The sequence below is a fragment of the Eucyclogobius newberryi genome, unplaced genomic scaffold (genome assembly GCF_026437365.1).
Source record: "Eucyclogobius newberryi isolate DKJ021-1_F unplaced genomic scaffold, fEucNew1.0.hap1 SCAF_1, whole genome shotgun sequence".
Taxonomy (NCBI): Eukaryota; Metazoa; Chordata; class Actinopteri; order Gobiiformes; family Gobiidae; genus Eucyclogobius; species Eucyclogobius newberryi.
This window is the reverse complement of record NW_027315723.1, coordinates 19250091-19277934: the sequence shown is the minus strand read 5'-3', so window position 1 is coordinate 19277934 and position 27844 is coordinate 19250091. Positions and strand designations below refer to the sequence as shown.

At 41.3% G+C, this 27844-nt stretch overlaps 1 protein-coding gene and 1 pseudogene across 1 annotated transcript; one reads left to right on the top strand and one right to left on the bottom strand.

Moving 5' to 3' along the window:
• Window positions 1–10700, bottom strand: part of LOC140363400 (uncharacterized) — a 41771-nt pseudogene extending 31071 nt beyond the window's left edge.
• Window positions 10701–13108: 2408 nt separating this feature from the next.
• On the top strand, window positions 13109–19692 carry LOC140363392 (uncharacterized). Its single transcript, XM_072449921.1, has 3 exons — window positions 13109–13163; window positions 15003–15024; window positions 18619–19692. Exons 1-3 carry the CDS (start codon window positions 13109–13111, stop codon window positions 19655–19657), a joined length of 1116 nt encoding a protein of 371 aa, XP_072306022.1. The 3' UTR covers window positions 19658–19692.
• The last annotated feature ends 8152 nt before the right edge of the window (window positions 19693–27844 follow it).

The following is a 27844-nucleotide window of genomic DNA, read 5'->3' as shown; positions in this document are numbered from 1 at the left end:
GAAGAAGGTTCTAAGTCTCCACTATATGAAAGACCCAGGAGATGAATCCACATGTGTCCCCCAGAGGGCAGCAGCTGACCCAGCATCAGTTCAAGTCTTCAGAGTGCAGGAGGACTGGACTGTAAAGTAAAGTACTTTTCCTTATATTAATGAGTCTCTGTTTTATTTGCTTAGTCCATTTTCTGCCTTAATGAGTAATCTACAGCCTATAAGCATCTGATGAGTCCTATTGTTATCTCAATTTGGTTTGGGTCTGAGAATAGAGTTGTAAATAGGTCTCCATTTCTGTTTAAATATAGATCATCTTTCCTGACAAATACATATTTGACCCCTCCCCCAGACCACCTCTGCTCCTTTGCCTGGATCTGTACCTCACTATCCTCAAAGGAGTGGTGAGTGGACTTAAGATGGTGACAGCGGACCGGGTAAAACGGAGCAATTCAAGATCTCGAGAGGGAAACAGCCTCGGCAAATAGAATATAAAACAAAACTTCAGGTATATTTTATTTATTACGACACTATATTAAAACCACTAAAAACAAACTAGGTAAAGAGGAAAAAGTTAGTTTTACAAAATTACATGATATAATATATAATATTTAATGCGTCTTGAGGCTGGATGGTGCAGAGAAAGCTTTCTCTCATTTCTCACATTTTACAGCTTCTTTCCAGTGTGGACTCTCATGTGACTTCTTAGATGGCTTGACCGTGAAAATGTCTTCTCACAGACTTAACAGATGTATGGCTTCTCTCCAGTGTGGATTCTCATATGAAATTTAAGGGCAATAGACCGAGCAAAGTCGTTCCCACACTGATCACAGCTGTAGGGCTTCTCTCCAGTGTGGACTCTCATGTGACTTCCTAGGTAGCTTGACCGTGAAAATGTCTTCTCACAGACTTCACAGCTGTATGGCTTCTCTCCAGTGTGGATTTTCATATGCATTTCAAGATGATTAGACCGAGCAAAGCCCTTCCCACACTGGTCACAGCTGTCTGGCTTCTCTCCAGTGTGGACTCTCATGTGTCTTCCTAGGTTGCTTGACTGTGACAATGTCTTCTCACATACTTCACAGCTGTATGGCTTCTCTCCAGTGTGTATTCTGGTGTGGATTTTGAGTTCTGATGATGAAACAAACCTCTTCCTACATTGGTCACACTCATACGGCTTCTCTCCAGTGTGGATTCTCATATGTATTTTAAAAGGCACTGGAGGACATGAATTCCTTTCCACACTGACCACAGTTGTATGGTCTCTCTCCAGTGTGGGTTTTGTAGTGTATTTTATAAGTAGAAGCATTCGACAATTTCTTTCCACACTGGTCACACGTGAAACTCATTCTGGTTTTGTAGTTCTGCACATAAAGAGAGAAAGATAATATATTTATAAGTAAATCAACAAAATACGCCATTTACAAATTAAATACATAATTTCTAAAACACAGACTATGATGGCATTGCTTCTCAAATTTTTATCCATGAGTCATACTTACAGATGGTGAAGCAGGAGAGCGGGTTAAATGCAGGTGTGGCACAAAGTTCAATGGAAATCTTTCCATCAATAAATACAGCTGTGGTTCACTTCCTCAAACTTGCTTTTTCTTGTGGATTTATTGGCGGCTGGGAAGCATACTTTGTGCATTACTGCCATCTACTGTCTTCCCTCTGTCACATCCACAGTCAGTTGTTGGATAAAATACACATTGACTCCGTAATGTGCTTCCTACAAATCATACACCTCGTACATTTACATGGTCAGTAAAAATCAGATAATCAGAGACGTCCAGCTACCAAAGCCGTGTCAAGTCGCCCAGTCAGTACTTCCAGATCTGCTACTGAGCGACAAGCAGAGGAAAGATAATATGATATAAAGAAAATGTGAAGACATGAGAGATTTTTCCATATCCTGGCCTTGTCCAAGCATAAACTCAATCTTAAAAGCAAAATATATCTACTCAAGTGAAATTCACTTGAACTCAGGGTTTTGATTAAAATAGAAATAAATATAAATAGACCATTTTTTGTGTAAATTTCTGGACTCATCTGAAAAATAGAAAGAGCAAGGTTTAAACGTCCTCGTCTATTTTGTTTCCACATTAGATACAAAAATGCAAGTGGGATTTTAGATACTTAAGGTTTCTTCAGCAAGAGCAGGCAAGTTTTTTGACGTTTGCACAAGGCAATTCAAAGTGCTTCACAACAGGACAAAATGCATAAAAATCGCAAAGACATGGGAGAAATCACAAAACAGTTTAAGACAAAAAAGGAAGAAAATAATTTCAGTCATATGCACAGCTAAACAAAACAGGTTTAGGCTTTGATTGGAACACTGTCAGAGTAAAGGCCGTTTAATCTACTGGAGACAAACGCATGGATAAGTCTCTCCAAATCTGATTTGGACACTATACTTTTGATTTTGAGAATGTTTTTGGATTGTAAAAAGCTGCTGATGTTATTGATTTGATGTGGCTGTTAAAGTTCAAGTCTGAGTCCATTTTTACCCCCAGATTCTTAACTTGGTTTGTAGGTTTTAGAGCGAGACTCTGGAGGTGACCACTAACACTTTCTCTTTGTTTCTGTGGCCAAAGATGATGATATCAGTCTTCTCTGAGTTCAGCTGTAGAAAGTTGTTTTGCATCCACAAACTGATCTGCCGACAGTGAAAAATAGATCTGACTCGTCTGCATAATTGTGATAGGACTAGGATTTTTTCTGCACATTAACTGACCTAACAGCAGCATGTAGAGGTTAAATAGAAGGGGTCCCAGGACTGACCCTTGGAGCACCCAACAGGTCAGTAACAACTCGCAAATACGTAAAGGTCTTAAAATGCTGCCTGTGATTATCCATCTGGAACTTTGAGAAAAGGCCCCATCATTTCACTTCCTCTTTACATTTTATTTAAGTTAGTATTAGCATTGACACAGACACCTAGCAGAGTGTTTTTTGTCCTGGTCGTGGAACACTGGACCAGCTCTATACTCTCCATTGGGTGCTCGAGGGTTCATGGGAGTTTGTCCAACCAGTCCACATGTGCTTTGTGGATCTGGAGAAGGATTTCAACCGTGTTGCCCGGCATGTCCTTTGGGGGGTGCTCCGGGAGTGCCGGGTCCGGGGCCCTCTGCTCAGGTCCCTGTATGACCGGAGCAGGAGCTGTGTTCTCAGTGCCGGCAGTAAGTCAGACCTGTTCCCAGTGCATGTTGGATTCCGCCAGGGCTGCCCTTTGTCACCGGTTCTGTTCATAGTTTTTATGGACAGAATTTCTAGGCGCAGTCAAGGGTCGGACAGTGTCCGGTTTGGGGACCAGACGATGTTGTCCTGATGGCTCCATCAAACCCGGACCTGCAACATGCACTGGGACGGTTTGCAGCCGAGTGTGAAGTGGCTGGGATTAGAATCAGCACCTCCAAATCCAAGGCAATGGTTCTCAACAGGAAAAAAGGTGGCTTGCCCTTTCCAGGTGGGTGAGGAGTCCTTGCCCCAAGTAGAGGAGTTCAAGTATCTCGGGGTCTTGTTCACGAGTGAGGGAAGGATGGAGCGTGAGATTGACAGGCAGATCGGTGCAGCGGCTGCAGTGATGCAGTCGCTGCATCGGACCGTTGTGGTGAAGGAGGAGCTGAGTTGAAAGGCAAAGCTCTCAATTTACTGGTCGGTCTATGTTCCTACCCTCACCTATGGTCATGAGCTTTGGATAATGACCGAAAGGACAAGATAGCGGATACAAGCGGTCGAAATGAGTTTCCTCCGCCGGGTGGCTGGGCGCTCCCTTAGAGATAAGGTGAGGAGCTCGGCCACACGGGGGGAGCTCGGAGTAGAACCACTGCTCCTCCACGTCGAGAGGAGCCAGCTGAGGTGGCTCGGGCATCTGTTCCGGATGCCTCCTGGGCGCATCCCTGGGGAGGTGTTCTGGGCATGTCCCACCGGGGAAGACCCAGGACACGCTGGAGGGACCATGTCTCTCGGCTGGGCTGGGAACGTCTCAGGATTCCCCCGGAGGAGTTGGAGGAAGTGTCTGTGGAGAGGGAAGTCAGGGAGTCCCTGCAAAGACTGCTGCCCCCGCGACCCCACCCCGGATAAGCGGAAGAAAATGGATGGATGGACAAACACCTTTCTTAAGAAGGACTGATCCATCCTCCAGCAGTAATAATTAAATCATACATTAGACATTGCTATTTGTAACTATCTGTCCAATGTGGGATCTATAAATATTAATTGTTTTAGTGAGATTCTAAAAAACCCCATAGAGATAGAATTGAGGTGAATGTTCCACAGTATGGCATTAACTAAGCACCAGGCCAAGTCACAGGTATAGAGAGGCCCCTTTGCTCACTCACAGCACGAATGCTTGTTTTTCATGGCAATAAAACACCTGTAATTGAAAAAAGATTGATATGTTTCATGTCATACAGGGGAAAGCCATGACATCTCCATAGAGACAAAAACGTTACACAGTGCCCCGTTACGTAGAAAAACTGGAAGTCTGCTTTTGATCAACATAAATTTTGACAAGTTAAATTGAAATCCAAACCTAATACATTTATCCAAAGTCAACAATTCCTCAGCTGATCTTCATGAATTCTGTTGTGATGTGTTATTTTATGGCCATTTTTCATTTTCCCCGTATCTCACCATAAAATCTGTTCCTCTTCCCGTGCCTCTCCTTTGGTCACATCCCATGATCGCTCGTCTCTCGTCTCCTCCTCATTCCACCTCTTCACTTATTGACTATGCAGATCTATCTGAGCCCCCTCGCAAAAAAGACGTGTTCTGACGTGGCCAAAACCGCGACCACAGTGACGACCAAAACCAATCCGCCCAACGCGCCCAAAACGAGGAGCGGCACTGGCAGTAACGGCACGAAAGCGGAGAAGAAAAAGTCCAACCCTTCATTCACTTTGAACCTGCAGAAAACTAGCACTAGCGTTAGCAACAACGCGCCTCAGGAGACGTCCAGCTACCAAAGCCCCGTCAAGTCGCCCAGTCAGTACTTCCAGATCTGCTACTGAGTGACAGGCAGAGGAAAGAGGCTGAAATGTGAAGACATGAGAGATTATTCCATATCCTGGCCTTGTCCAAGCAGAAAGGCAATCTTAAAAGCAAAATATATCTATAAATCACTTGAACTCAGGATTTTGATTTGAATAAACTTTGGATTACAGTAGATATCAACAAATCCTTCTGTAAAAGTACAAGATTATAAAGTTTAAAGTTTGTAGGTGCTTCTGATCTTTATGTCAGAAAAACGAAAAAGGTATTTTGAGAAAACGGCTTTTGAAATGACAAAGTTTAATTATAATCTATGGATTCAAGTTGATTGAATAAAATAATAAAACAACTTTAGGTGCAGATTGGACAATGTTGTGAATAAGTTAAAACTTGTCGGTGTAATTCCTCATTCGTCCAGGAGGGGTCCATTGTAGGAAAAGCTTCAGTTGTATCATCTGGACACTGTTTTTAGAAAAACAAGACGTTTCGACTCATCCAAGAGTCATTCTCAATCTGTGGATCTAGTCTGAGAACTCAGATAATTATTCTCATCTTTCCATTCTACATCTCCTCTGTCAAACCATGTCTTCTCCTCACTGTCTTCAAAGGAGTGGTTTGTTGCTGTAAGATGAGGTTGCGCGGCGCTCTGTGGTCCTGAACTCTAGTGTCTTCTTGTGCAGTGGCTGTTTAGTCTGATCTGTAACGCTCTTTATAACTTTCTTCACTGCATTGGACAGAATACACTACAGGGCCTTCTCAGAGTAGAATAAATATCTAATAAATATAGTACTTGAACTAGATCTGCAGATTGGAAATGACTCTTGGATGAGAGTTGAAACGTCTTGTTTTTCTAAAAAAAAACAGTGTCCAGATGATACAACTGAGTCTTTTTCTACAAGTGAAAACTAATATGTTGTTGAGAGAGCAAACTGACCAACAAACAAAAGATAGTTTTGTATGTCACTTTAACGAGGTTTAAATAGCTAATCAGTATTTCAATATACTTTTGATTCAATATTTCTATCATGTTTTTTTCAAGCAAATTTGTCAGTTTCTGTTGTGAGAATTTCACCTCATTTCAAGTGTATTTCTTTAACTCTACTGGTCATTCTGCTTGAGACGCAGGGCCGGCCCAAGCCTTCAGGGGGCCCTAAGCGAAAACATTTTTGGGGGCCCCTCACCACGTCATCAGAATCAGTTTTATTGCCATTGTCAGTGAACAATTCACATATGGGAACTTTCTTCAACGCTAACAAAGAGCACCAAAACTCCAGGGCATTGGAGTTTGCCAGTTAGTTTATTCTCAACACCTCACAAGCTCAAATATTGATAACTTAAATCCCACAATGCAACTTGGTATTCCGCTGACATCATCTTTACTCCCTGTACAAATAACACACGTCCCAGATATGTTTTTGGGCGTATTTGTGGGCGTTAAGGGTCTACAGCCACATTAGCACATTAGTTTAAATTAATGAACAGGGGGGTCTGGGGGCTCTCCCCCAGAAATTTTCAGACCTTTTTTGGGTCTTCTGCTGCATTTTAATGTGGTCCAGCCGGCTAAAGTAAGAGTAAAATGTTGAGGTTGTGATGCTATAAAATGATGATGTGATGAAACTGTGCCAGGAGAGGAAAATGATTAAAGCCAGTTATTAATACATTAGTGTACTTAATTACTCAATACAATATTGGCTATGAAAAATAATTATGGTCAAATTGATTCATTTTAACTGAAAATGTAAAAGTAATAGTTATCCTTACTAATTTATCCTTTACTGTTCCCAACTGTTCCTTCTTGCCAAAGTGACAAAACAAGTTATATTAAATTAAACAAATGGCATAAGCATTGCTTGATTAACAATTAACACTGATAAAACAGTGCAAACATGTTATTCCCAGAGAATGAACAGAACTAGAAGTGAAGGTCCAAACCTCGCTATAGTGAAGCGACTGCGTTTCTGCAACTTTGCCACTTTTGTATAAAAAGATATAGTATTATTCTATAACAGACGTAATCATAATATGTCTGGTTATTTTTCACTATCAATTTATTATAATTTATAACAAATTGTCTAATGATGCTTTTTAAATAAATTGAAATGTTTTATTGCTCTATTAAAAGTGAATTACAATATAAATGTTTGTTCTGATCAGAACATCACAAACTGGACTCCTGCATGAAACAATGCTGCGATGTGATTGGCTGATGGACCTTACATGCATAAACCTTTACATTCCTCTCATTCCACTTTAAGAAGTCAAAGTCAAACAGACATCACGAGTCACGATTGATCTCACACATGGTGATGTGAGAGAGAGAGACGCAAACTCAAACCCGCTCATCTCTAAGTGAGGCTGCTCAGGGGCCCGGAACAGGGGCCCGGGACAGGGGCCCGGGACAGGGGCCGCACACTGTTCACTCCAAAGTCTCACGTCAGAGGTTCTGGACGAGACGGCGCTCGTCCGGACCGGATCTCCGCCTCTAGTGACCGGGGCATAGACGCCCCTCACCGGCCTCACCTGCAGCTAACACTACGGGGCTGGTGTAAATGTGAAGCTTATTATCTTTCATTCAGACACATATTATGCGCGGGGCAGAGCTCTCGTCGCCTCCAGCCTGAGCGAACTAACGTGACAGAATCGTGTTGTTTCAAACAGCAGCATTAACCGTCTCTTTGTAAGAGAAGTTCAATACCTGGAGAGTGTTGTTGAGTTTGCAGTTTCTTTACATCGTCAAGAAGTTTCTTCTTTCGTTTTTCGGCATCGGGGGAATATATTCTTCTGGACATGAGGACCACGCAGGGACCACGTTCTGTTGTGTTTATGTTTTGCTCTCATTCTGCTCGCGCACAATGAAGTTGCCCAATCAGCGCCTGTTTGGTGCCTTGGTTGCCAGATTGTCATTACAAATAAATGCGGTTTGTGCGTTATATGTTACCGCTGTGTGCGCTGCCGCGCCAGCAGCGCTACTACACTAGTGGCGCACGCTGCGCTTGCACTTCGCATAAAACGGGTTGCCAGATTGGGGGCCCTATTAAAGCCTCGGGGCCCTACGCGGCTGCTGAGTTCGAGTTCGCTTATAGGCTGGGCCGGCCCTGTTGAGACGGTCAAACTCATTTAAGCAAATAAAGTGCGTCTAGTTAACTGAATATTTAAAAGTACGTCATTATAAAGATGGAAGTGATATTTCTTTCAGTGTGTTCTCCTAAAATGACAAAACATGACACATAATTTGAAAGCTTGTGCCTCAGGTTGAATGCCACTTTGAGACGTCTGTGTTTTATCTAACTAATAAATGATAAAACTCTGACCTAAAATCAAACTCACTTTGCTGGCAAAGTGGGTCTGGTTCTCACTGAAACGCTTTTCCAATCACATATTCATCAAGTATGAGGTGGTCCAATTAAACTTTTTAAAAATGTATTATTAAGAGGCAGATTTACCATGTGATCTATTAGTTTTGAATAGTTTTCTGTTGGTTCCACCTGCCTGAAAACGTGGAGAGGAAGTAAAAATTGAATGTCTGTTGTGCTAGTTAATAGATTGATTGGTTTGACTTAGTAGTTTAAAGGTTGAATGGATGTTTTTTGGCCCAAATCTGAGTCTTATTTCCACGTGGCGTGGACTGCCGATTAGTCCTGCCACGTATCAATCATAAAACGCACCTATCGCTCACCTGCAGCCGCGTGCGGCTCGTCCCACGTTTCCGCGTGTCTAAGCGCATTGATCTATCATAATATAGTTCCCTCAGTGTACGGGACAAAATGAAGACGGAGAAAGACTGTTCGAGCTGACTCGATGCGATGCGATCCGTCGCGCTAATAAACAAACGCACGTGTGTGTTGTATCAGTCCGCACGGGGGAGTGCGCATGTGCACTTAAATTGCGTAGTAGTGTATAGTAGTAGTGTGTAGTGTATAAATGTGTGTATTTAATCTGTTAATCTTGTTTAGTTTACTGTGTCGTTCTTGTTTGTTCTGTTTTATTTTTAAGTGTTTTCTTCCTCTACTTCTCTTCTTTTCTGTTAATGTGCAGATGATAGACCTTATCTCTCTAGTTTGGGACCCACTTTCGTAAAAATAAACTTTAATTATCTTCAGACCTCTGTCTTCTTTTTAGAACAAATGTACACAGAAAACACTAATAGTTGTTTGGAATGATAACTCAAAATGACCTCGAGCCAAGTTTTATGCCGAGTATCATAAAGGGACAAGTGTGCCCTCTGGTGGTGAGTGATGGTTTAAACTGCCTGATTTTTCTAAATGAAAAGAGCCGGTTTTATCTTATCACTTGCCATTTTATGAGAAATATTCAGGAAGTTAAAAAGAAATCTTCATTTTTAATACCATTGACTTGCTTTAGTCTTCCATCCACATGTAGTGATCATTTATCTCAGTGAATGAGTCAAGTGAGAGTTATGTTCATTGTGACCAACAGTGTAGGGTAAGATGACAGAGGGAAGAAGGTTTCTACTTTTTTCCCAAGGAGGTTTTTTGTAGTTTTTCCTGGCCGAGAAGGAGGGTCTAAGGACAGAGGACTCTGGAACATCGTCTACTGCCACCACAGACATTGCTTAATTCGTTTTTCACTGTGGCCCTTAGAGGAAACTGTTGTTGTGATTTTGGGCGTTACAAAAAGAAATCGAATTGAATTCTAAGTCTCCACTGTATGAAAGACCCAGGAGATGAATCCACATGTGTCCTCCAGAGGGCAGCAGCTGACTCACAGAAAAAGATGTGTGCTGGTTCAAACGGGTCCCTCTCTCTCTCCTCTTCCTCTCTGTTTTAGACTGTCTCAAACTTGAACTAGTTTAGGGTCTAGTCTGTGTAACTATAGTCACAGTAGAAGTGCAGGTCTTCAGAGTGCAGGAGGACTGGACTGTAAAGTAAAGTACTTTTCCTTACATTAATGGGTTTCTGTTTTATTTGTTATGTAATTCTAGTTTGAGACTATCATTCTTTGCCTTAATGAGTCATCTATTGCCTATAAGCATCTGATGAACCCTATTGTTTCCTCGTTTTGGTTTGGGTCTGAGGATAGAGTTGTAAATAGGTCTCCATTAATGTTCAAAAATAGATCATCTTTCCTGACAAATACATCTTCTTTTACCCCTCCCCCAGACCACCTCTGCTCCTTTGCCTGGATCTGTACCTCACTATCCTCAAAGGAGTGGTGAGTGGACTTAAGATGGTGACAGCGGACCGGGTAAAACGGAGCATTTCAAGATCTCTAGAGGGGAACAGCCTCAGCAAATAGAATATAAAACAAAACTTCAGGTATATTTTATTTTTTACAACACTATATTAAAACAACTAAAAACAAACTAGGAAAAGAGGAAATAGTTAGTTTTACAAAATTACATTATATTTATATAAAATAATATAATATTGAATGTGTCTTGAGGCTGGATGATGCAGAGAAAGCTTTCTCTCATTTCTCACATTGTACAGCTTCTCTCTAGTGTGGACTCTCATGTGTATTTTAAGGGCACTGGAGTTGGTAAATTTCTTTCCACACTGGTCACAGCTATATGGCCTCTCTCCGCTGTGGACTCTCATATGAATTTCAAGAGCACTAGACATAGCAAAGTCCTTTCCACACTGGTCACAGCTGTATGGCTTCTCTCCAGTGTGGACTCTCATGTGTCTTCCTAGATGGTTTGACTGTGAAAATGTCTTCTCACAGACTTCACAGCTGTATGGCTTCTCTTCAGTGTGTGTTCTGGTGTGGATTTTGAAATTTGATGATGAAACAAAACTCTTCCTACACTGTTCACATTCATATGGCTTCTCTCCAGTGTGGACTCGCATATACCTTTTAAGGGCACTGGAGGAGGTGAATTCCTTTCCACACTGGTCACAGCTGTGGAGCTTTTCTCCCGTGTGAAGTCTCATATGTTGTAGTAAACAGCTGTGCAAATTTTCCCCTATGTGGTTTGTCATATGTTGATTGAGGATCCCTAACTGTTTAAATCCACTCCCACACTGGTCACAGTTGTATGGTCTCTCTCCAGTGTGAGTTCTGTAGTGTATTTTAAATAATCAGCCCCAGGCTCCTTAAGTCCTGCGCAGATGAACTGTGTGGAGTTATGGAGCATGTCTTCAACATGAGCCTGAAGCTGAGGGTGGTACCACAGGTCTGGAAGACCTCCTGTCTGGTACCTGTGCCCAAGACACCGCGCGCCAAAGACCTCAACAGCTTCAGGCCGGTGGCTCTCACGTCCCACCTGATGAAGACACTGGAGCGGCTGGTCCTGGACCACCTCCGCTCCACCGTGAGCTCAGCTATGGACCCGTTGCAGTTCGCATACCGGCCTGGCATCGGAGTGGAGGACGCCGTCATCTCCCTGCTGCACCGCTCTCTCTCTCACCTGGAGAAACCTGGCAGCTCTGTGAGGATCCTGTTCTTCGATCTTTCCAGCGCCTTCAACACCATCCAGCCGCTGCTCCTGAGGGACAAGCTGGAGACGGCTGGTGTGGAGTACGATCTTGCAGAGTGGATCCTGGACTACCTCACAGACCGACCCCAGTTTGTGAGAGCCCGGGACTGTGTGTCTGACACTCGGACCTGCAGTGTGGGGGCGCCCCAGGGCACTGTCCTCGCGCCCTTTCTCTTCACCCTCTATACTGCAAACCTCAGACACGACACGGACAGCTGTGTCCTGCAGAAGTTCTCTGAAGACTCTGCCATCATCATACTCATCACGGACGACGATGATGCGGAGTACAGAGGACTGGCGCAGGACTTTGTGGACTGGTGTCAGCGGAACCACCTCCTCATCAACGCGGGGAAGACCAGATGGTGATGGTGGATTTCCGCAGACGCCACCCCACTGCCCCTCACCAGTGAACATCCAGGGAAGGGACATTGAGAGAGTGGATTCATACAAGTACCTGGGTGTTCATCTGAACCACAAACTGGACTGGAGCCAGAGTCGGCTCTACCTCCTGAGGAGACTCAGGTCTTTTGGAGTGACAGGGCCAATCCTGAAGACCTTCTATGACTCTGTGGTGGCATCAGCCCTCCTGTACGGTGTGGTCTGCTGGAGCAGCAGCATCACAGAGAGGGAGAGGAAGAAGCTGGACAAAGTGATCAAGAAGTCCAGCTCCGTCCTGGGCTGTGCTCTGGACTCGGTGCAGGAGGTGGGGGACAGAAGGGTCCTGGCTAAATTCACATCTATGCTTGACCATGAGTCTCACCCTCTGCAGGACACTCTGTCCGCTCTGGAGAGCAGCTTCAGTGAGAGACTGATCCACCCTCGCTGTGTGAGGGAGGTTTCGCAGGTCTTTCCTTCCTGCTGCTGTCAGACTGTATAACAAACACTGCTAGCCCTGAACACGTGCAATACTGATGTAACCATGTGCAATACCGTCATATTCATGTGCAATTACTGTCGTACTCACAAGCAATTAAGGCCATATTCATGTGCATACAACTGATGTAAATAAGAGTGTTTTATTTTGTTTACTTACTTACCATTAGTATTAGTATTATTTAGTCTTATGCTAGCTATTTGTACTTTATTTTATTTTATTATTATTATTATTTAATTTTTATCTTTATCTTTTTGTTTCATTTTATTTATCAATCCCCCCTCCATTCCCTATTAAGATATGAGAGGAGATTTGTTAATGTTTTTTGGTTTTGTTCATAAGAGTTCTTCAATTAAGAGTGTTTTTTTTTTAAACTTCCTGTAAGTGATCTGTCCTTTCCTCCTGTTTCTACTGCGTTGTAACAACAAAATTTCCCCATGTGTGAATATTAAAGGATCTTATCTTATCTTATATAAAGTTAGGAAGTACAAAGTGAGTCATACTTACAGATGAAGCAGGAGAGCGGGTTAAAAGCAGGAGTGGAACAATGTTGAGTGGAATTCAGCAAAGAGTTCACCAAACGTGTTGGCCCAGCGGTTAGAGATGCGGACTTAAATGTGTGAAGTCCTGAGTTCAACTCCCACTTTTGGCACAGTTAATTTTTTTTTTCGGGTTTAAACACTAAGGTTTAGGCGTTAGGGTTGAGGTTAGGGTTAAGGTTAGGGTTAGGGTTAGGGTTAGGGTTAGGGTTAAGGTTAGTTCTGGGCTCCAGAATCGGTTAGGGTTAGGGTTAGGGTAGGGGTTTGACGGGGATGACGGTCTCGCCACAACAGCATGTAAATCTTTCCATCAACAAATACAGCTGTGGTTCACTTCCTCAAACTTTCTTTTTCTTGTGAATTTATTGGTGGTTGGGAAGCATACCTTGTGTCACATCCACAGTCAGTGGTTGGATAAAATACACAGTGACTCCACAATGTGCTTCCTACAAATCATACACCTCTGTCAATATTTTATTACTCAGTGTCATTCTCCTTCCATACATTTAAATGGTCAGTAAAAATCACTCAAATAATGAGATAACCCAATAATAATACGGCACAAGAAAAATCTGATTACATAAACACCTGGTGACACGTGTTAGTTAATTTGTGGATTTTTAGAGAAACAGTTGTATTTGGAAAACAGTTTAAAATAACTCTTTCTCTTTCTTCTTTTTCTGGCGACATCTTTTCAACAAAAAGTCTTTTATGACTCCAATATTATTTTGAATCTCTATCCTGGCAAATACTGGTACTCAAATGTGTTACTTCAGTAAAAGTACAGATACAGGGACAAAAAAGTGTCCAACGCCTGCAGTTAAACCAGACACTCGAATGACTCAAGTAAGACATTTTAATCAAAAAAATACTTAAGTAAAAGCACTAATGTAGTAGTTGAAAAATATAGCTTACTTTTTGTGTAAAAGGTATTTAATATTGAAACTAATAAAGTGATCTTGATAAAGAATTGGGCAGACTGAATGGTAACTTCCTTTATCTAGACATTTGTATTTATATATATATTTGTCAAACCCTTAAAGCACATGACCCTTTCAGACGGTCTGACGCGCTACAGGAGAATCCAGTCCTCCTGCACTGCTGCAGTGACTATAATGTAGGTTTTCTATAAGTGAATATATGTTAGCCTTTAGCTTTGAGACAAAAACACTTTCATAAACACGTAGGTTTCCACTGGTGACATATTTACATTGTATGTTAAAGTCTTAAGATGCTGCCAGTTATTATCCATCTGTAACTCGCTCTCTGCTGTCAGATTTCATTGATTTTGATTTATTTTGAGCAAGACCCAGCTATTTCCCACAGAGAATGGATGAAACGAAAAATGAAGAACTGCGCATATGACTGAAAGGATTTTTATTTGCCCTCTTCTCTTTTATGTGATTTCATTAGTTTAGACAATCAGTTGGACTGATTTAAAAAGGAGTTGGACTCCGAAACACATTACCCTTTGTGGCTAGGTGTTTTTTTATTATTATTTTTTGATTTAGTTAATTTTATCGTATTTCTGTTTCTGTAATTTCTTTGTGATTTGAATGCATTTTTCCTGCTGTGAAGCACTTTGAATTGCCTTGTGTATGAAATGTGCTCTACAAATAAACTTGCCTTTCCTTGCACTTTTACAGCAATCGGAACCTGCCAGGCCTATTGTAAAAAGTCTCGCTCTAAAACCTACAAATCAAGTTAGAAATCTGGGGGTGATAATGGACTCAGACTTGAACTTTAACAGCCACATCAAATCAACAACATCAGCAGCTTTTTACCATCTAAAAACATTGTACATCAAAAGTCTTGTGTCTACCCAAGATTTGGAGAGACTTATCCATGTGTTTGTCTCCAGTAGATTAAACTACTGTAACTCCATTCTGACGATGTTCTAATCAAGAATAAAAACAGTTTTGTAAGAGAAGAGTGCAAAGAAATTATTTTCTTTGCACTCTTCTCTTTTTTGTCTTAAACCTGTTTTGTGATTTCTCTCATGTCTTTGTAATTAGCACTTTGAATTGCCTTGTGTAAATGTCAAATGAACTTGCCTGGTCTTGCTAAAGAAACGTAGGAAGTATCTAAAATCCCATTTGCATTTTCTTATATAATGTGGAAACAAAATAGACGAGGAAATTTAAACCTGTCTCTTTCTATTTTTCAGAAATTTACACTGCGGCGCGCAGGTGAGTGTAACAGTTGATTTAGCGTGTTTTGCATTGTTAGAATTGACACTTCTAAGTGTGCAGCCTTAGTCACAGCAAAACGCGCTGGAGAAAATGTGGTAAACGGGCTTAAAATGTGTATTTGCGATATAAAGGAGTTAGCGCTGCGCGTAGCAGACAAGGAAACAGCCGCGCGCGTCTTCTCATGCTGTCGCCGGGACCGCGCACAGGGACGGAGCGGCTCCATCACAGACTCCCGCAGGATTTTGACGAAAAATTGCTTCACGTGCTCTTATCTTTTGACTTAATACTGCTTTTTATATTTAATTTAATGCTATTTTGCGTTGTCGGCAGTACTTTATAAAAAAAAAAAAACATTTATAATAATTTATTTTATTTATATTGTAGGCCTTAAGTCTATTTGAATCAACTTTCACTTGAGTAGATATATTTTGCTTTTCAGATTGAGTTTATGTTTGGAAAAGGCCAGGATATGGAATAATCTCTCATGTTTTTAATATTTCAGCCTCTTTCCTCTGCTTGTCGCTCAGTAGCAGATCAGGAAGTACTGACTGGGCGACTTGACACGGCTTTGGTAGCTGGACGTCTCTGATTATCTGATGATTCTAATTATCTGATTTTTACTGACCATGTAAATGTACGAAAGGATGTCACACTGAATAATAGGACATTGACAGAGGTGTATGATTTGTAGGAAGCACATTATGGAGTCACTGTATTTTATCCAACCACTGACTGTGGATGTGACAGAGGGAAGACAGTAGATGGCAGTAATGCACAAAGTATTCTCCCCAACCACCAATAAATCCACAAGAAAAAGCAAGTTTGAGGAAGTGAACCCGATATTATATATAGATCCATGAGTGAACCACAGCTGTTTATTGATGGAAAGATTTCCACTGAACTTTGTTTCATACCTGCATTTAACCTGCTCTCCTGCTTCACCATCTGTAAGTATGACTCACTTTGCACTTCCTAACTTTATATGAGTTTATATGAGCTGGGTTTATGAGAATTCACTAGTTTGTTTTTATGAGCGTTCTTGTTAAATACAAGATGAGGTCATATTACATATACATTGTTTTTTATAAATTTAGATGAGCATGTTTAGACTGAGTTTGTTCCTCAGAATGAATTCACTGTGTCTCAGTAAAATATTTAAATTTGAGTTAAAGAACAGAAAAGATGTGAAGGCATTAAACATCCAAACTCTCTCAATGTCTGTGGTTCTTTCATGTTGCTCTTCTTGTTTGTACGTTGTAAAGTCATGTCACTGGGGGTGTTAGAACTTTATCAATCACTCAATCAATCAACCTTTATTTATAGAGCCCTTTACAACACTTAAAGTGACCAAAGTGCTTCACAATAAAATCAAGGCAATGCAAAATACAGAACTAAATAAAAACAAACTCTACAAAATAAAGTGGCATTACATTGCATAGTGTCAAAAGCCAGCCTGAATAAATACGTTTTTAGCCTAGATTTAAAAAGGTTAAAATCTGTGATGGTGCAGCGTGTTCCAGAGTCTAGGACCAGCCACAGAGAAAGCTCGATCCCCCAGTGTTTAAGTCTGGCTCTGGGGACGTCCAGTAAAAGATGATTTGACGACCTTAGAGCCCTGTTTGTGTTACGAGCAGACAGGAGCTCAGCCAGATAAGGTGGTGCCAGGCCATTTAAAGCTTTAAAAACAAAAAGTAAATTTTTAAAATCAATTCTAAAAGAAACGGGAAGCCAGTGAAGAGTAAAAAGAACCGGGGTGATGTGCTGACGTCTGGGTGTGTTGGATAAAAAACGCGCCGCAGGGTTTTGTACAAGTTGAAGGCGACTGAGGGCGACTGGGAGACACCGACATAAAGTGCGTTGCAATAGTCTATTCTTGAGCTGACAAAAGCATGAATAGTCCTTTCAAGGTCGGTGCAATTTTAAAAAGGCTTTACTTTAGCTAAAAGACGTAACTGATAAAAAACTTGCTCTAACCACACTGTCAATTTGTTTTTGCATTTTAAAATTGTTGGCAAAAACAACCCCAAGATTCTATTCATCATAGAAGACAAGTTATCGGAATTAGACGACACAGAATCACCAAATAAAATGTACTCGGTCTTCTTTCATTCAAATAAAGGAAAATCTGCCCTAACCACGTCTTTATGTCTGTGATACAGTCAGTCAAAGATTGAAGAGCACAGTCAGGAAGCACAGGTTGGTAAATCTGCAGATTTTCTGCATAGCAGTGAAAAGCTAAGCTGTGTCTGGCTATAATTGACCCCAGTGGCAACATATATAGCAAAAACAACATGGGGCCAAAATAGAGTCCTGGGACAGGTCCCCAATCATGACCGAAAAACTTCTGTTGGTCAAATAAGACTTAACCATGATAGTGCAGAGACAACAAGATTGAATGGTCGACTGTATCAAAAGTCGCCGTTAAATCTAACAGAACTAAGACAACGGGGCTCTTGGCATCCACAGACCGGGCAATATCATTATGTACTTTCAGCAGTGCAGATTCTGTGCTGTGTCGTGATCTGAACCCGGACTGGAATTTTTCTAAAATGAAGTTGTTTTCTGAAAACTGTTGCAATTGGATAAAAAACACTTTCTCAAGAACTTTAGAAATAAAAGACAAGTTAGAAACAGGTCTAATATTTGACATGAAATTAGTATCCAGTTGTGGTTTCTTAAGAAGGGGTCTCACTACAGCATGTTTAAGAGGAGGGTCAGCTAAAAACTCAGGAAACTCCTGGATAATGTCCTTGTTGTAATTAGGTGGACGGTAGATGACAGCACAAAGAATAGGACTGGTAAGCTCTGTTGTAAATAGTTGTACTTCAAAGCTTGAATAATTATTTACATGTAAAGTCTTACATTTGAAATTGTCCTTAAAAACTGCAGCGACTCCGCCTCCTTTATTACCCGTGCAATTTATTTATTTATAATTATATTAGGGATTACACCAACTTGTTCATAGAAACAAGTTGGTGTTATCCCTCATTTACAGAGCCCTGCAGAGGGCCTAAGTGAGGAAATAAATATATCCTTTGAAACTTTCTCATGATCTCAAGATGAAAATGGTTTCACCACAACTCTTTGGACGTGAAGTAAAGCGAGTGCGTCTTCTCTTTGGAACGCTTCATTAACCACAGTGAGGTTCCAATTGTGTCCCACTGCAGACAGGTGACTGCCCTGCCCTGTCTGCACAGCTGAGGAGAAGAAACAGAGGAAGGGGAGAGCACTCAGAGAGGCTCATGGAGCAATGAGGCTTTCTGTTGTGCCATTTCTTCATAGCTTCACACAAACTAAAGAAAGACTGTGAATGACACTAAACATTAATGTGATTTAGCCTATTTTAAACTGTAATTATTACTATTATACTATTATTATTATACTATTATCAGAATAATATGCAATTTTTATTGTTTTATTTTATCATACTTTATATCCCGAGGCTGTGAGGGGACATGGATAAAAAAAATGCAAATGTTGAGAAGCAATGCCATCATAGTATTATGTATTTAGTTTGTAAAAAGGTGCATTTTGTTGATTTACTTCTAAATCTTTTTATCTTTCTAAATCTCTTTCTCTCTTTATTTGCAGAACTACAAAACCCACCAACAGAATGAGTTTAATGTGTGGCCAGGGTGGAAAGAAATTTACCAACTCCAGTGCCCTTAAAATACATGTGAGGGTACACACTGGAGAGAAGCCATATGAGTTTGACCAGTGTGGAAAGGAATTCACCTCCTCCAGTGCCCTCAAAATCCACACTGGAACACACATTGGAGAGAGGCCATACAGCTTTGAAGTCTGTGAGAAGACATTTTCACAGTCAAGCCATCTAAGAAGTCATATGAGAGTACACACTGGAGAGAAGCCGTACAGATGTGACCAGTGTGGGAAGGAATTTACGTACTCCAGTGCCCTTAAAATACATATGAGAATCCACACTGGAGAGAAGCCGTATGAGTGTGACCAATGTAGGAAGAGGTTTGTTTCATCATCAGATCTCAAAGTCCACACCAGAATACACACTGGAGAGAAGCCATACAGCTGTGAAGTATGTGAGAAGACATTTTCACAGTCAAGCAACCTAGGAAGACACATGAGAGTCCACACTGGAGAGAAGCCATACAGCTGTGACCAGTGTGGGAAGGGCTTTGCTCTGTCTAATCATCTTGAAATGCATATGAGAATCCACACTGGAGAGAAGCCATACAGCTGTGAAGTCTGTGAGAAGACATTTTCACGGTCAAGCTACCTAGGAAGTCACATGAGAGTCCACACTGGAGAGAAGCCCTACAGCTGTGATCAGTGTGGGAACGACTTTGCTCGGTCTATTGCCCTTAAATTTCATATGAGAATCCACACTGGAGAGAAGCCATATGAGTGTGACCAGTGTGGAAAGGAATTCATGTCCTCTAGTTCCCTTAAAATACATATGAGAATCCACACTGGAGAGAAGCCGTATGAGTGTGACCAATGTAGGAAGAGGTTTGTTTCATCATCAGATCTCAAAATCCACACCAGAATCCACACTGGAGAGAAGCCATACAGCTGTGAAGTATGTGAGAAGACATTTTCACAGTCAAGCAGCCTAGGAAGACACATGAGAGTCCACACTGGAGAGAAGCTGTAAAATGTGAGAAATTAGAGATTTTTTTTCTCTGCATCTTTCAGCCTCAAGCCACATTCACACTGGGAAATGGCAATGCTCAAAAAGCTGGAGGCCAAGCTTCAGAGACTCTAAACTGTGTTGAGGCTACTGAAGTGTTAGGATTTGATCATATATTATATTGTGTACATGTAATGTTAATCTGTGAAACTAACTTTTTCTTCTTTTGCTAGTTTTTTTGTTGTTGTTTTAATATAGTGTTGTAATAAATAAAATATACCTGAATTTTTGTTTTATATTCTATTTAGGCTGTTTCCCTCTCGAGATTTTGATTTGCTCTGTTTTTCCCCGTCGGCTGTGCATCTCCATCTTAAGTCCACTCACCACTCCTCTGAGGATAGTGAGGTACAGATCCAGGCAAAGGAGCAGAGGTGGTCTGGGGGAGGGGTCAAAGAAGATGTATTTGTCAGGAAAGATGATCTATTTTTGAACAGATATGGAGACCTATTTACAACTCTATCCTCAGACCCAAACAAAAATGATGAAACAGGGTTAATCAGATGCTTATAGGCAGTAAATAACTCAAGGCCAAGAATTGATGTCTCAAACTAGAATTACATTTCACACTTGAGGGCAGAACAATGGCCTTAAAAATAAAACAAGAGACCCATTAATGTAAGGAAAAGTAAGACCTGAACTGCTGCTGTAACTAAAGTTACACAGACTAGACCCTAAACTAGTTCAAATTATAGACAATCTAAAACAGAGAACAGGGACAGGGACAGGGACCTGTTTGAACCAGCACACATCTGTTTCTGTGAGTCAGCTGCTGCCCTCTGGAGGACACATGTGGATTCATCTCCTGGGTCTTTCTTATAGTGGAGACTTAGAACCTTCTCTCTCTCTTTTTACCTTATACTGTTGGTCACAACTCTCACTTGACTCATTCACTGAGATAAATGACCACTTCATGTGGATGGAAGACTAAAGCAAGACAATGATAATATTAAAAATAGAGATTACTTTTTAATTTCCCGAATACTTCTCATAAAATGGCAAACAAGTGATAAGATAAAAACTGTCTCTTTTCACTTAGAAAAATCAGGCTATTCTTTCTCTTGATGCCGAAAAGGCGTTACCTATGGTCTGTGTTGAGACAAAGGGGTTTCAATGATGATTTTATTTCTATGATACAGACTTATATGCCAATCCTAGTGCAATGATGATAACGGGTAACGTTTGCTCTGCTAGATTTAAAATAACTCGCTCGTCCCGTCAGGGTTGTCCGTTGTCACCATTGCTGTTCTGTCTCTCATTAGAGCCCATAGCACGATTAGTCAGACAGTCAGGGAGCCTAGAGCCAATTATGGTACAAAAAACCTCTCACCACATTTCACTCTATGCGGATGACATCTTAATTTATCCAACTAAATCAATCAACTTGGGACATTATCTGGCTATAAGGTGAACTGGAAGAAATCTGCTTTGATGCCTCTGAATTAATTTATAAATGATCTGTCCTCTTTCAATATTCCTGCAAAACATGAAATACCTGGGTGTCTATATACATTCTAAACTAAACACTGTGGTCAATGATAATTATAATAGCACTCTGCACTCCATAACTAATGACTTAAGGAGATGGAGTATTCTTCCCACGTCATTTCATGCCCGTCTATCCATTATCAAAATGATCGTGTTACCTCGTATACATTTTAAAAGTTCTATGTTACCCTTAGCTCCGCCTCAAGGTTATTAGCAGAACTCTAGTAGAAGCCAAAAATAAAAGCGTCAACACTTTACAGACTCAAATCATCAGGTGGAATTAGACTTCCAAACTTTGAGTGGTATTCATGGTGCTTCACACTACGGTCACTTGTCTCATGGTTCGGATCTGATAACGCAGTTTCACGGATTCCAATAGAAACAGAGTTAATTCAACCATATAGTCTGTCCAGCTTTATCTATGGACATCATAGGGCAGGATGGACTTAGAGAATTTCTAGATCTGAAAGGATACTATGACCTACCAAGCTCTACTTTCTTTTTCTACCTGCAACTGCGTGCTGCGATGCGTGCCCAAGGTGTTCCATGGGGATGCAACTTAAACATCACCCGCTTCATTCTATCCTGGGCAAAGGGAGAAGCAGTGGTATTGTCTCTGACCTGTACAAATGTTTTGTAGAATCCTCACATAAGCATCTGCCCATTGAGCAGCTGTGGAAAACAGATCTTAAGGACCACGCTGAGTGGGACCTTAACATCAAGAAATCCAAATCACCAAATGATTCATTATACATTTATTCACAGGTCTTATTTACACCCCAGGAGACTATAGAAAATTAAGATAAAAGATAATCCATATTGTGAGCACTGCTCACACTGGAACCTTTCTCCATATGATTTAGCAATGCCCCGAGGTCAATAGTTTCTGGGAAAACATTTCAATACATTTGTCAAGGATCATAGGCCGGGCCATACCCCACACTCCGAGGTTACGTGTATTAAATTATACTTCTGACATGATTCTAACGATTAATGAGCATCGCCTACTATTTGTTGGGCTCACTGCGGCAAAAAAAATGATAGAATGTCAATGGAAATCAGAAAAACCTCTGAGTGTGAGGGAGTAGCTCTGGGGAAGTGGCTTTCATCATACAGAGAAATCGCTCAGTTAGAGCTCTCAGCAGCTCACATCCTAAAGCAAAGATTGAAAATGTTAATTGCTGGTCACAACTAATAACAAAACTTGATTCATTTTCTTTTGCTGTGTTTTCTAAAGAGGTTCTTATTTAATGTATCTATTTTTATTTATTAGTATTTGTATACCCACTATCTTATTATAAATGGATGTATTTATACTGACCTCTATTCAACCTCAGTAACTATCAGTAACTATGAAACTACATAATCTTATGTCATATTGCTATTTCTGTGGATGTCAATGACGGAGGAAATTAGCTCAGTCTACCAACTATAGGTACTTGTGTATGTGCGTAAACAGTATACATGCTGGGTACGTACATGCATGTATCTATACATATATAGGAACATTTCTGTTACCTGGGTTTTTTTGTTTTTAGTTCTGGCCACTATTATTATTACTGTGGTTATTGCCGCCATTGTTTTTGTTACTGTCATTACTATCATGTAAGGCGAGGCAAGGCAAGTTTATTTGTAGAGCACATTTCATACACAAGGCAATTCAAAGTGCTTCACACAACAAGAAAAATGCATGAAATCACAAAACAATTTAAGACATAAAAGAGAAGAGTGCAAGGAAAAATCCTTTCAGTTAGAGGCGCAGCTAAACAAAACTGTTTTTAGCTTAGATTTGAACATTGTTAGAGTAGAAGCCTGTCTCACAACCTCAGGAAGCATGTGCCAGATTTTAGCTGCATAAAACTGAAACGCAGATTCCCCATGTTTAGTCCTGACTCTGGCACCAGCATTAGGCCGGTCCCTGAGGTCCTCAGAGTCCGAGATGGTTCATATGGCACTAACATGTCCAAGATGTACTTTGGTGCTAGGCCATGGAGAGACTTGTACACAAGCAGAGCTGCTTTAAAGTCTATTCTCTGAGCCACAGGGAGCCAGTGCAGAGACCTGAGAACAGGACTAATGTGATCGTACTTCCTGGTTCTAGTCAGGACCCGAGCAGCAGCGTTCTGGATGTACTGCAGCTGTTTTACAGCTCGTTTGGAGAGGCCAGTGAGCAGTTACAGTAGTCTAATCTACTGGAGACAAACGCATAGATAAGTCTCTCTAAATCTGGTTTAGACACTATATTTTTGATTTTGGCAATGTTTTTTAGATGGTAAAAAGCTGCTGATGTTATTGATTTGATGTGGCTGTTAAAGTTCAAGTCTGAGTCCATTATTACCCCCAGAGTTCTAACTTGATTTGTAAGTTTTAGAGCGAGTCTCTGGAGGTGACCGCTAACACTTTCTCTTTGTTTCTGTGGGCCAAAAACAGTTATTTCAGTATTTTCTGAGTTCAGCTGGAGAAAGTTGTTTTGCATCCACACACTGATCTGTTGGATGCAGTGACCGAGTGAATCCACTGGTCCATATTCACCTGCCGACAGTGAGACATAGATCTGAGTGTCGTCTGCATAATTGTGATAGGACACATTTTCACTGGGTATCAACTGACCTAACGGCAGCATGTGGAGGTTGAACAGAAGGGGACCCAGGACTGACCCTTGGGGCACACCACAGGTCAGGGTTATTTGGTCTGAGACACAGCTACTAATTTCAACAAAGTACTTCCTGTCTTCCAGATAAGACCTGTAATGGGGAAAATAGGTCATGTCATGTCATTCCGATGTTGTTTCAGGCCATGACATGTCATGAAATAAATATCTATCTTGTTTTCCTGTGTGCAGATGATATAAGAATGTTGGTTCCTGATTGTACTGTCCGGCTTCTCTTAATCAGCCAGGATCAGGCCAATTAATGCGTCAGGACCTGATTATGTGTGAAACACATCTCAGATTGACCTCTGAATGAGATAGCTTGAACTGTCACAGGCATGATGGTTTGGTCTATCTCTTTTGGAGCTGATTTAATTGTGATTATTTGCATACGTGTCAAATGTTTGTCACCGTCTATAAAAGGCTTACTCTGTAATTGTTATGGGGTTAGGGACAGAAACCTTTGTTAGGGAAAGTGATTATTTGCTGTGCATAGGCAAATAAAGATCCACCTTTTGAGAATGACAAACCCTGTTCTGCTTCATCTTTTTTTGGTAATTGTTTGCAGATATTCCACAACAGACCTTAACCAGTTTAGGGCAGTGCCAGTGATGCCCACCCAGTCCTCTAGTCTCTGTAAGAGGATCCCATGATCGACAGTGTCAAAAGCAGCACTCAGATCTAACAGAATTAAGACTGAGGCTTTGCCCGTGTCAGTGTTCAGGCGGATGTCATTTGTCAACTTGACAAGAGCAGTCTCAGTGCTGTGATGAGGTCTAAAACCTGACTGAAAAACATCAAATTGTTTCAAATTGAGTTGTTTATTAAGAGGAAATATGTGAGCTTTTCAAAGACTTTGCCCTAAAATGGCAGATTAGAGATGGGCCGGTAATGACTCAGTGCTGCAGCATCAAGACTGCTCTTCTTTAGGAGAGGCTTTATGACCGCAGTTTTCAAAGACATTGGGAATGTTCCAGATTGAAGCGACATGTTAACTATGTAAGTGAGTGGTGCTAATAAACTGTTCAGCACAGACTACCTACCTGCTTCCGAAGAGTGCACACGCGTTTTCGCTCGCTCCGCTTGCTATCGCTGCTTTCCTTATTTATTTTTCTTTTTAATCAGTTTTTGTCTTCCAAACATTTTTGCTTTAGACTTTTTCAAGTACACCAAGGATTTTAAGAACATTTTTCCAGTTTTAACAACATATCTGACGCCAGCGACATGTCCGGGAGAAGAAGGGAGAAAGACTGTGAACGCTGTTGGAAATATCAACAAGAAATGAATGAGCTGAAAACATGGATATTTGTTTTGGAATCTGAAAAGGTTCTTCACGATACCATTCCTGTGTCAACCGATGGTAAGAAGAGCATACTTTTTACAAGAAAAACTGCTACTTTCAACCTAAACCGCAGTGACTCTGTGTCGTTTCCAAAACTGTCTAAAAACCAGAAAGACCAGGCTGTTTCTTGGAACAAACTTGGAGCAAAGCCTAAACGATACAAAGATAACGTGAAGTCACCTAAAATGCAGCTCACAGATTTGTACCACTTTCAGAGATGGAATTAAATGAAAAAAGGAAAGATGACGTGGCCAAAATACAGCAAGGAGGAACTGTGCCAACAGCCAAGGTCACACGGATTGTTTTGATAGGAGATGGGGCAATAAGTCACGTGACGCATGAAAAGATAAACACACATTCTTTTCCAAGCGCCACTGTTTCTGAGATAACGTTACTCCTTCCAAATATTATGGCTAAGCATGGAGGAGCTAAACAGCTGATTGTGCACGTGGGTGCAGTGGACATGCGGCGGGAACAGACTGAAGTTTTGAAAAAAGACTTCTTGAAGTTATTCGACGTGCTTGATAAAATGGAAATAAAAACATTCATAAGTGGACCTCTTCCAAACATCGACAGAAGGATAAACAAGTTTAGCCGGCTTCTTCAGCTGAACACATGGCTGTCCAAAGAGTGTGCCCCGAGAGGACTACACTACATTGAGAACTTCTATCTATTCTGGAAACGAGAGGACCTGTTTAAGAGAAATGGCCCCCACCTATGCAGAGGTGGAGTGAGGGTGCTGACAGAGAACCTGCTCCACGCTCTGAGGCATTGGACTGGGCCTGGACAGGGTGAGCAGATTGTTAGAGAAGAGAGGAATGAGAGAAAAATTCCTGCTCCATCAGCCAGAGACCGAGACAATGTTTCAACATCAAAAGTACCACAACCACAGCCTCCACCAAAGGATTCATCAGCAGCTGCTCCACCAAAACCAGCAAAGGATTCAGCTCCAGCTGCTCCACATTCACCTCCACCGCCTCCAGCAAAGGAACAATCTTCAAAGGCCTTGGACCCATCTGTGACAGGCCCAACAACATCCTTGTCATCGCCCCTGCCTTCACACCAGCCCTGGGTTCCCCCTGCAACATCTACTCCCACTAAAGATTCATCATTCTCCTTCTCATCTCCACTCTCACCCATGGGCCTTCCCAGCCATTTTGAAAGTCTGATCAAATCAGGCATTAAGATGGCTCCACTCACGCCCAATATAGCAAGATCAAGCCTCTCACCTGGTCCCAAACTCTCCTCGGCTACAAAAGCCCCACCACCCATCCAACCTCGCCTTTCACCTGGTATCTCCCATAGCTAGGATGCACTGGGTCTCAGCGTTGACGGGACTTATTGTCATATTAAAAATCAAACCAACTCGGGGCCCTATGTAAAAAGAGCCCCCCTAGTGCTATTTCTGTAGTCACATCATCACACAGATGGAAAAACAAAATGCGAGTCAGGCCCAATCTGAGAAATGTGATTCATATTCCCTGTGAAAAGATAAAGCCCAGTCCCACTGAAACTAGTCTGAAACTTGCTGTGATAAATGTCAGAACCCTATGTAACAAATCACTCTTAATTGATAATTTTATTTCTTCTTATAATCTTGATTTTATGTTTTTAACTGAAACATGGCTTGACAATAACGCAGGAAATGTAGTTCTGATAGAATCTGCTCCACCTAACTTTAAGTTTGAATCTGAAACACGAGAAAACAAAAAAGGGGGTGGAGTCTGTGCTATCTTTAGGGATGAAATAATTACTCGCAGGTTGTCTTTTGGGGTGTTTTCATCATTTGAGTATGTATCCTTTAAAATGGAGCTAAAACGGTCTCCATCCATTCTCTTCATTGTTTTATACAAGCCTCCCCAGCACTGCCAAAGTTTTATTGATGATTTTACTGAGATGTTTCAGTCGTATGTACAGACATTGATGGTTTGGTCATTACAGGTGATTTCAATGTGCATGTTGATAATATTTGTGACAGACATGCTAAAGAGCTTGATGCTGTCCTTGAAACCTTCAGTCTTACTCAGCATGTGAGTGGCCCCACCCACAGCAAAGGACACACTCTAGATCTCATAATTACAAAGGGGGTAAATATTTCAAATGTTAATGTGGTTGATGTTGCTCTGTCTGATCATTTCTGTGTCTTCTTTGACTTGTCTGTTTCTCCCAAACAACCGGTTGGTCCTGCAGTAGTTCAGAGGAGACACATGAGTGATGGCACAGGTGCACTGTTTATGGAAATGATAAACTTTGAAAATGTCTCATGTTCTAATGTAAATGATTTGTTGAACTCTGTTTCATCTAGTGTTTTGAATGTTCTGGACCCCATCGCCCCTATGAAGGCTAAAATGGTTAAAAATAAGCAGAAGGCGCCATGGAGAAATGATGATTCGGTCAGGGCACAGAAAAGGGAGTGCCGCAGGGCCGAACGGAAATGGCGCAAGTCAAAGCTCCAGGTTCAAAAAGAGATTTACAAAGAGAAGCTGAACATGTACAACCTCATTTTATGTAGAACTAGGGAAAGATATTTCTCTGAAATTATCGGAAGCTGCTGTAACAACTGGCGTGTCCTGTTTGCCACAGTAAACAGATTAACAAACCCTCCAGCTCAGCTGCCGTTAGAACTCATTTCCACATCCAAGTGTAATGAGTTTGCATTATTCTTTAATGACAA

Coding starts and splice junctions, on each gene's coding strand:
- LOC140363392 (XM_072449921.1), top strand. CDS start 13,109: ATGACGGTCTCGCCACAACAGCATGTAAATCTTTCCATCAACAAATAC. Junction 13,164..15,002: donor CATCAACAAATACAGCTGTG/GTTCACTTCCTC, acceptor TCTATTTTTCAG/AAATTTACACTGCGGCGCGC. Junction 15,025..18,618: donor ATTTACACTGCGGCGCGCAG/GTGAGTGTAACA, acceptor CTTTATTTGCAG/AACTACAAAACCCACCAACA.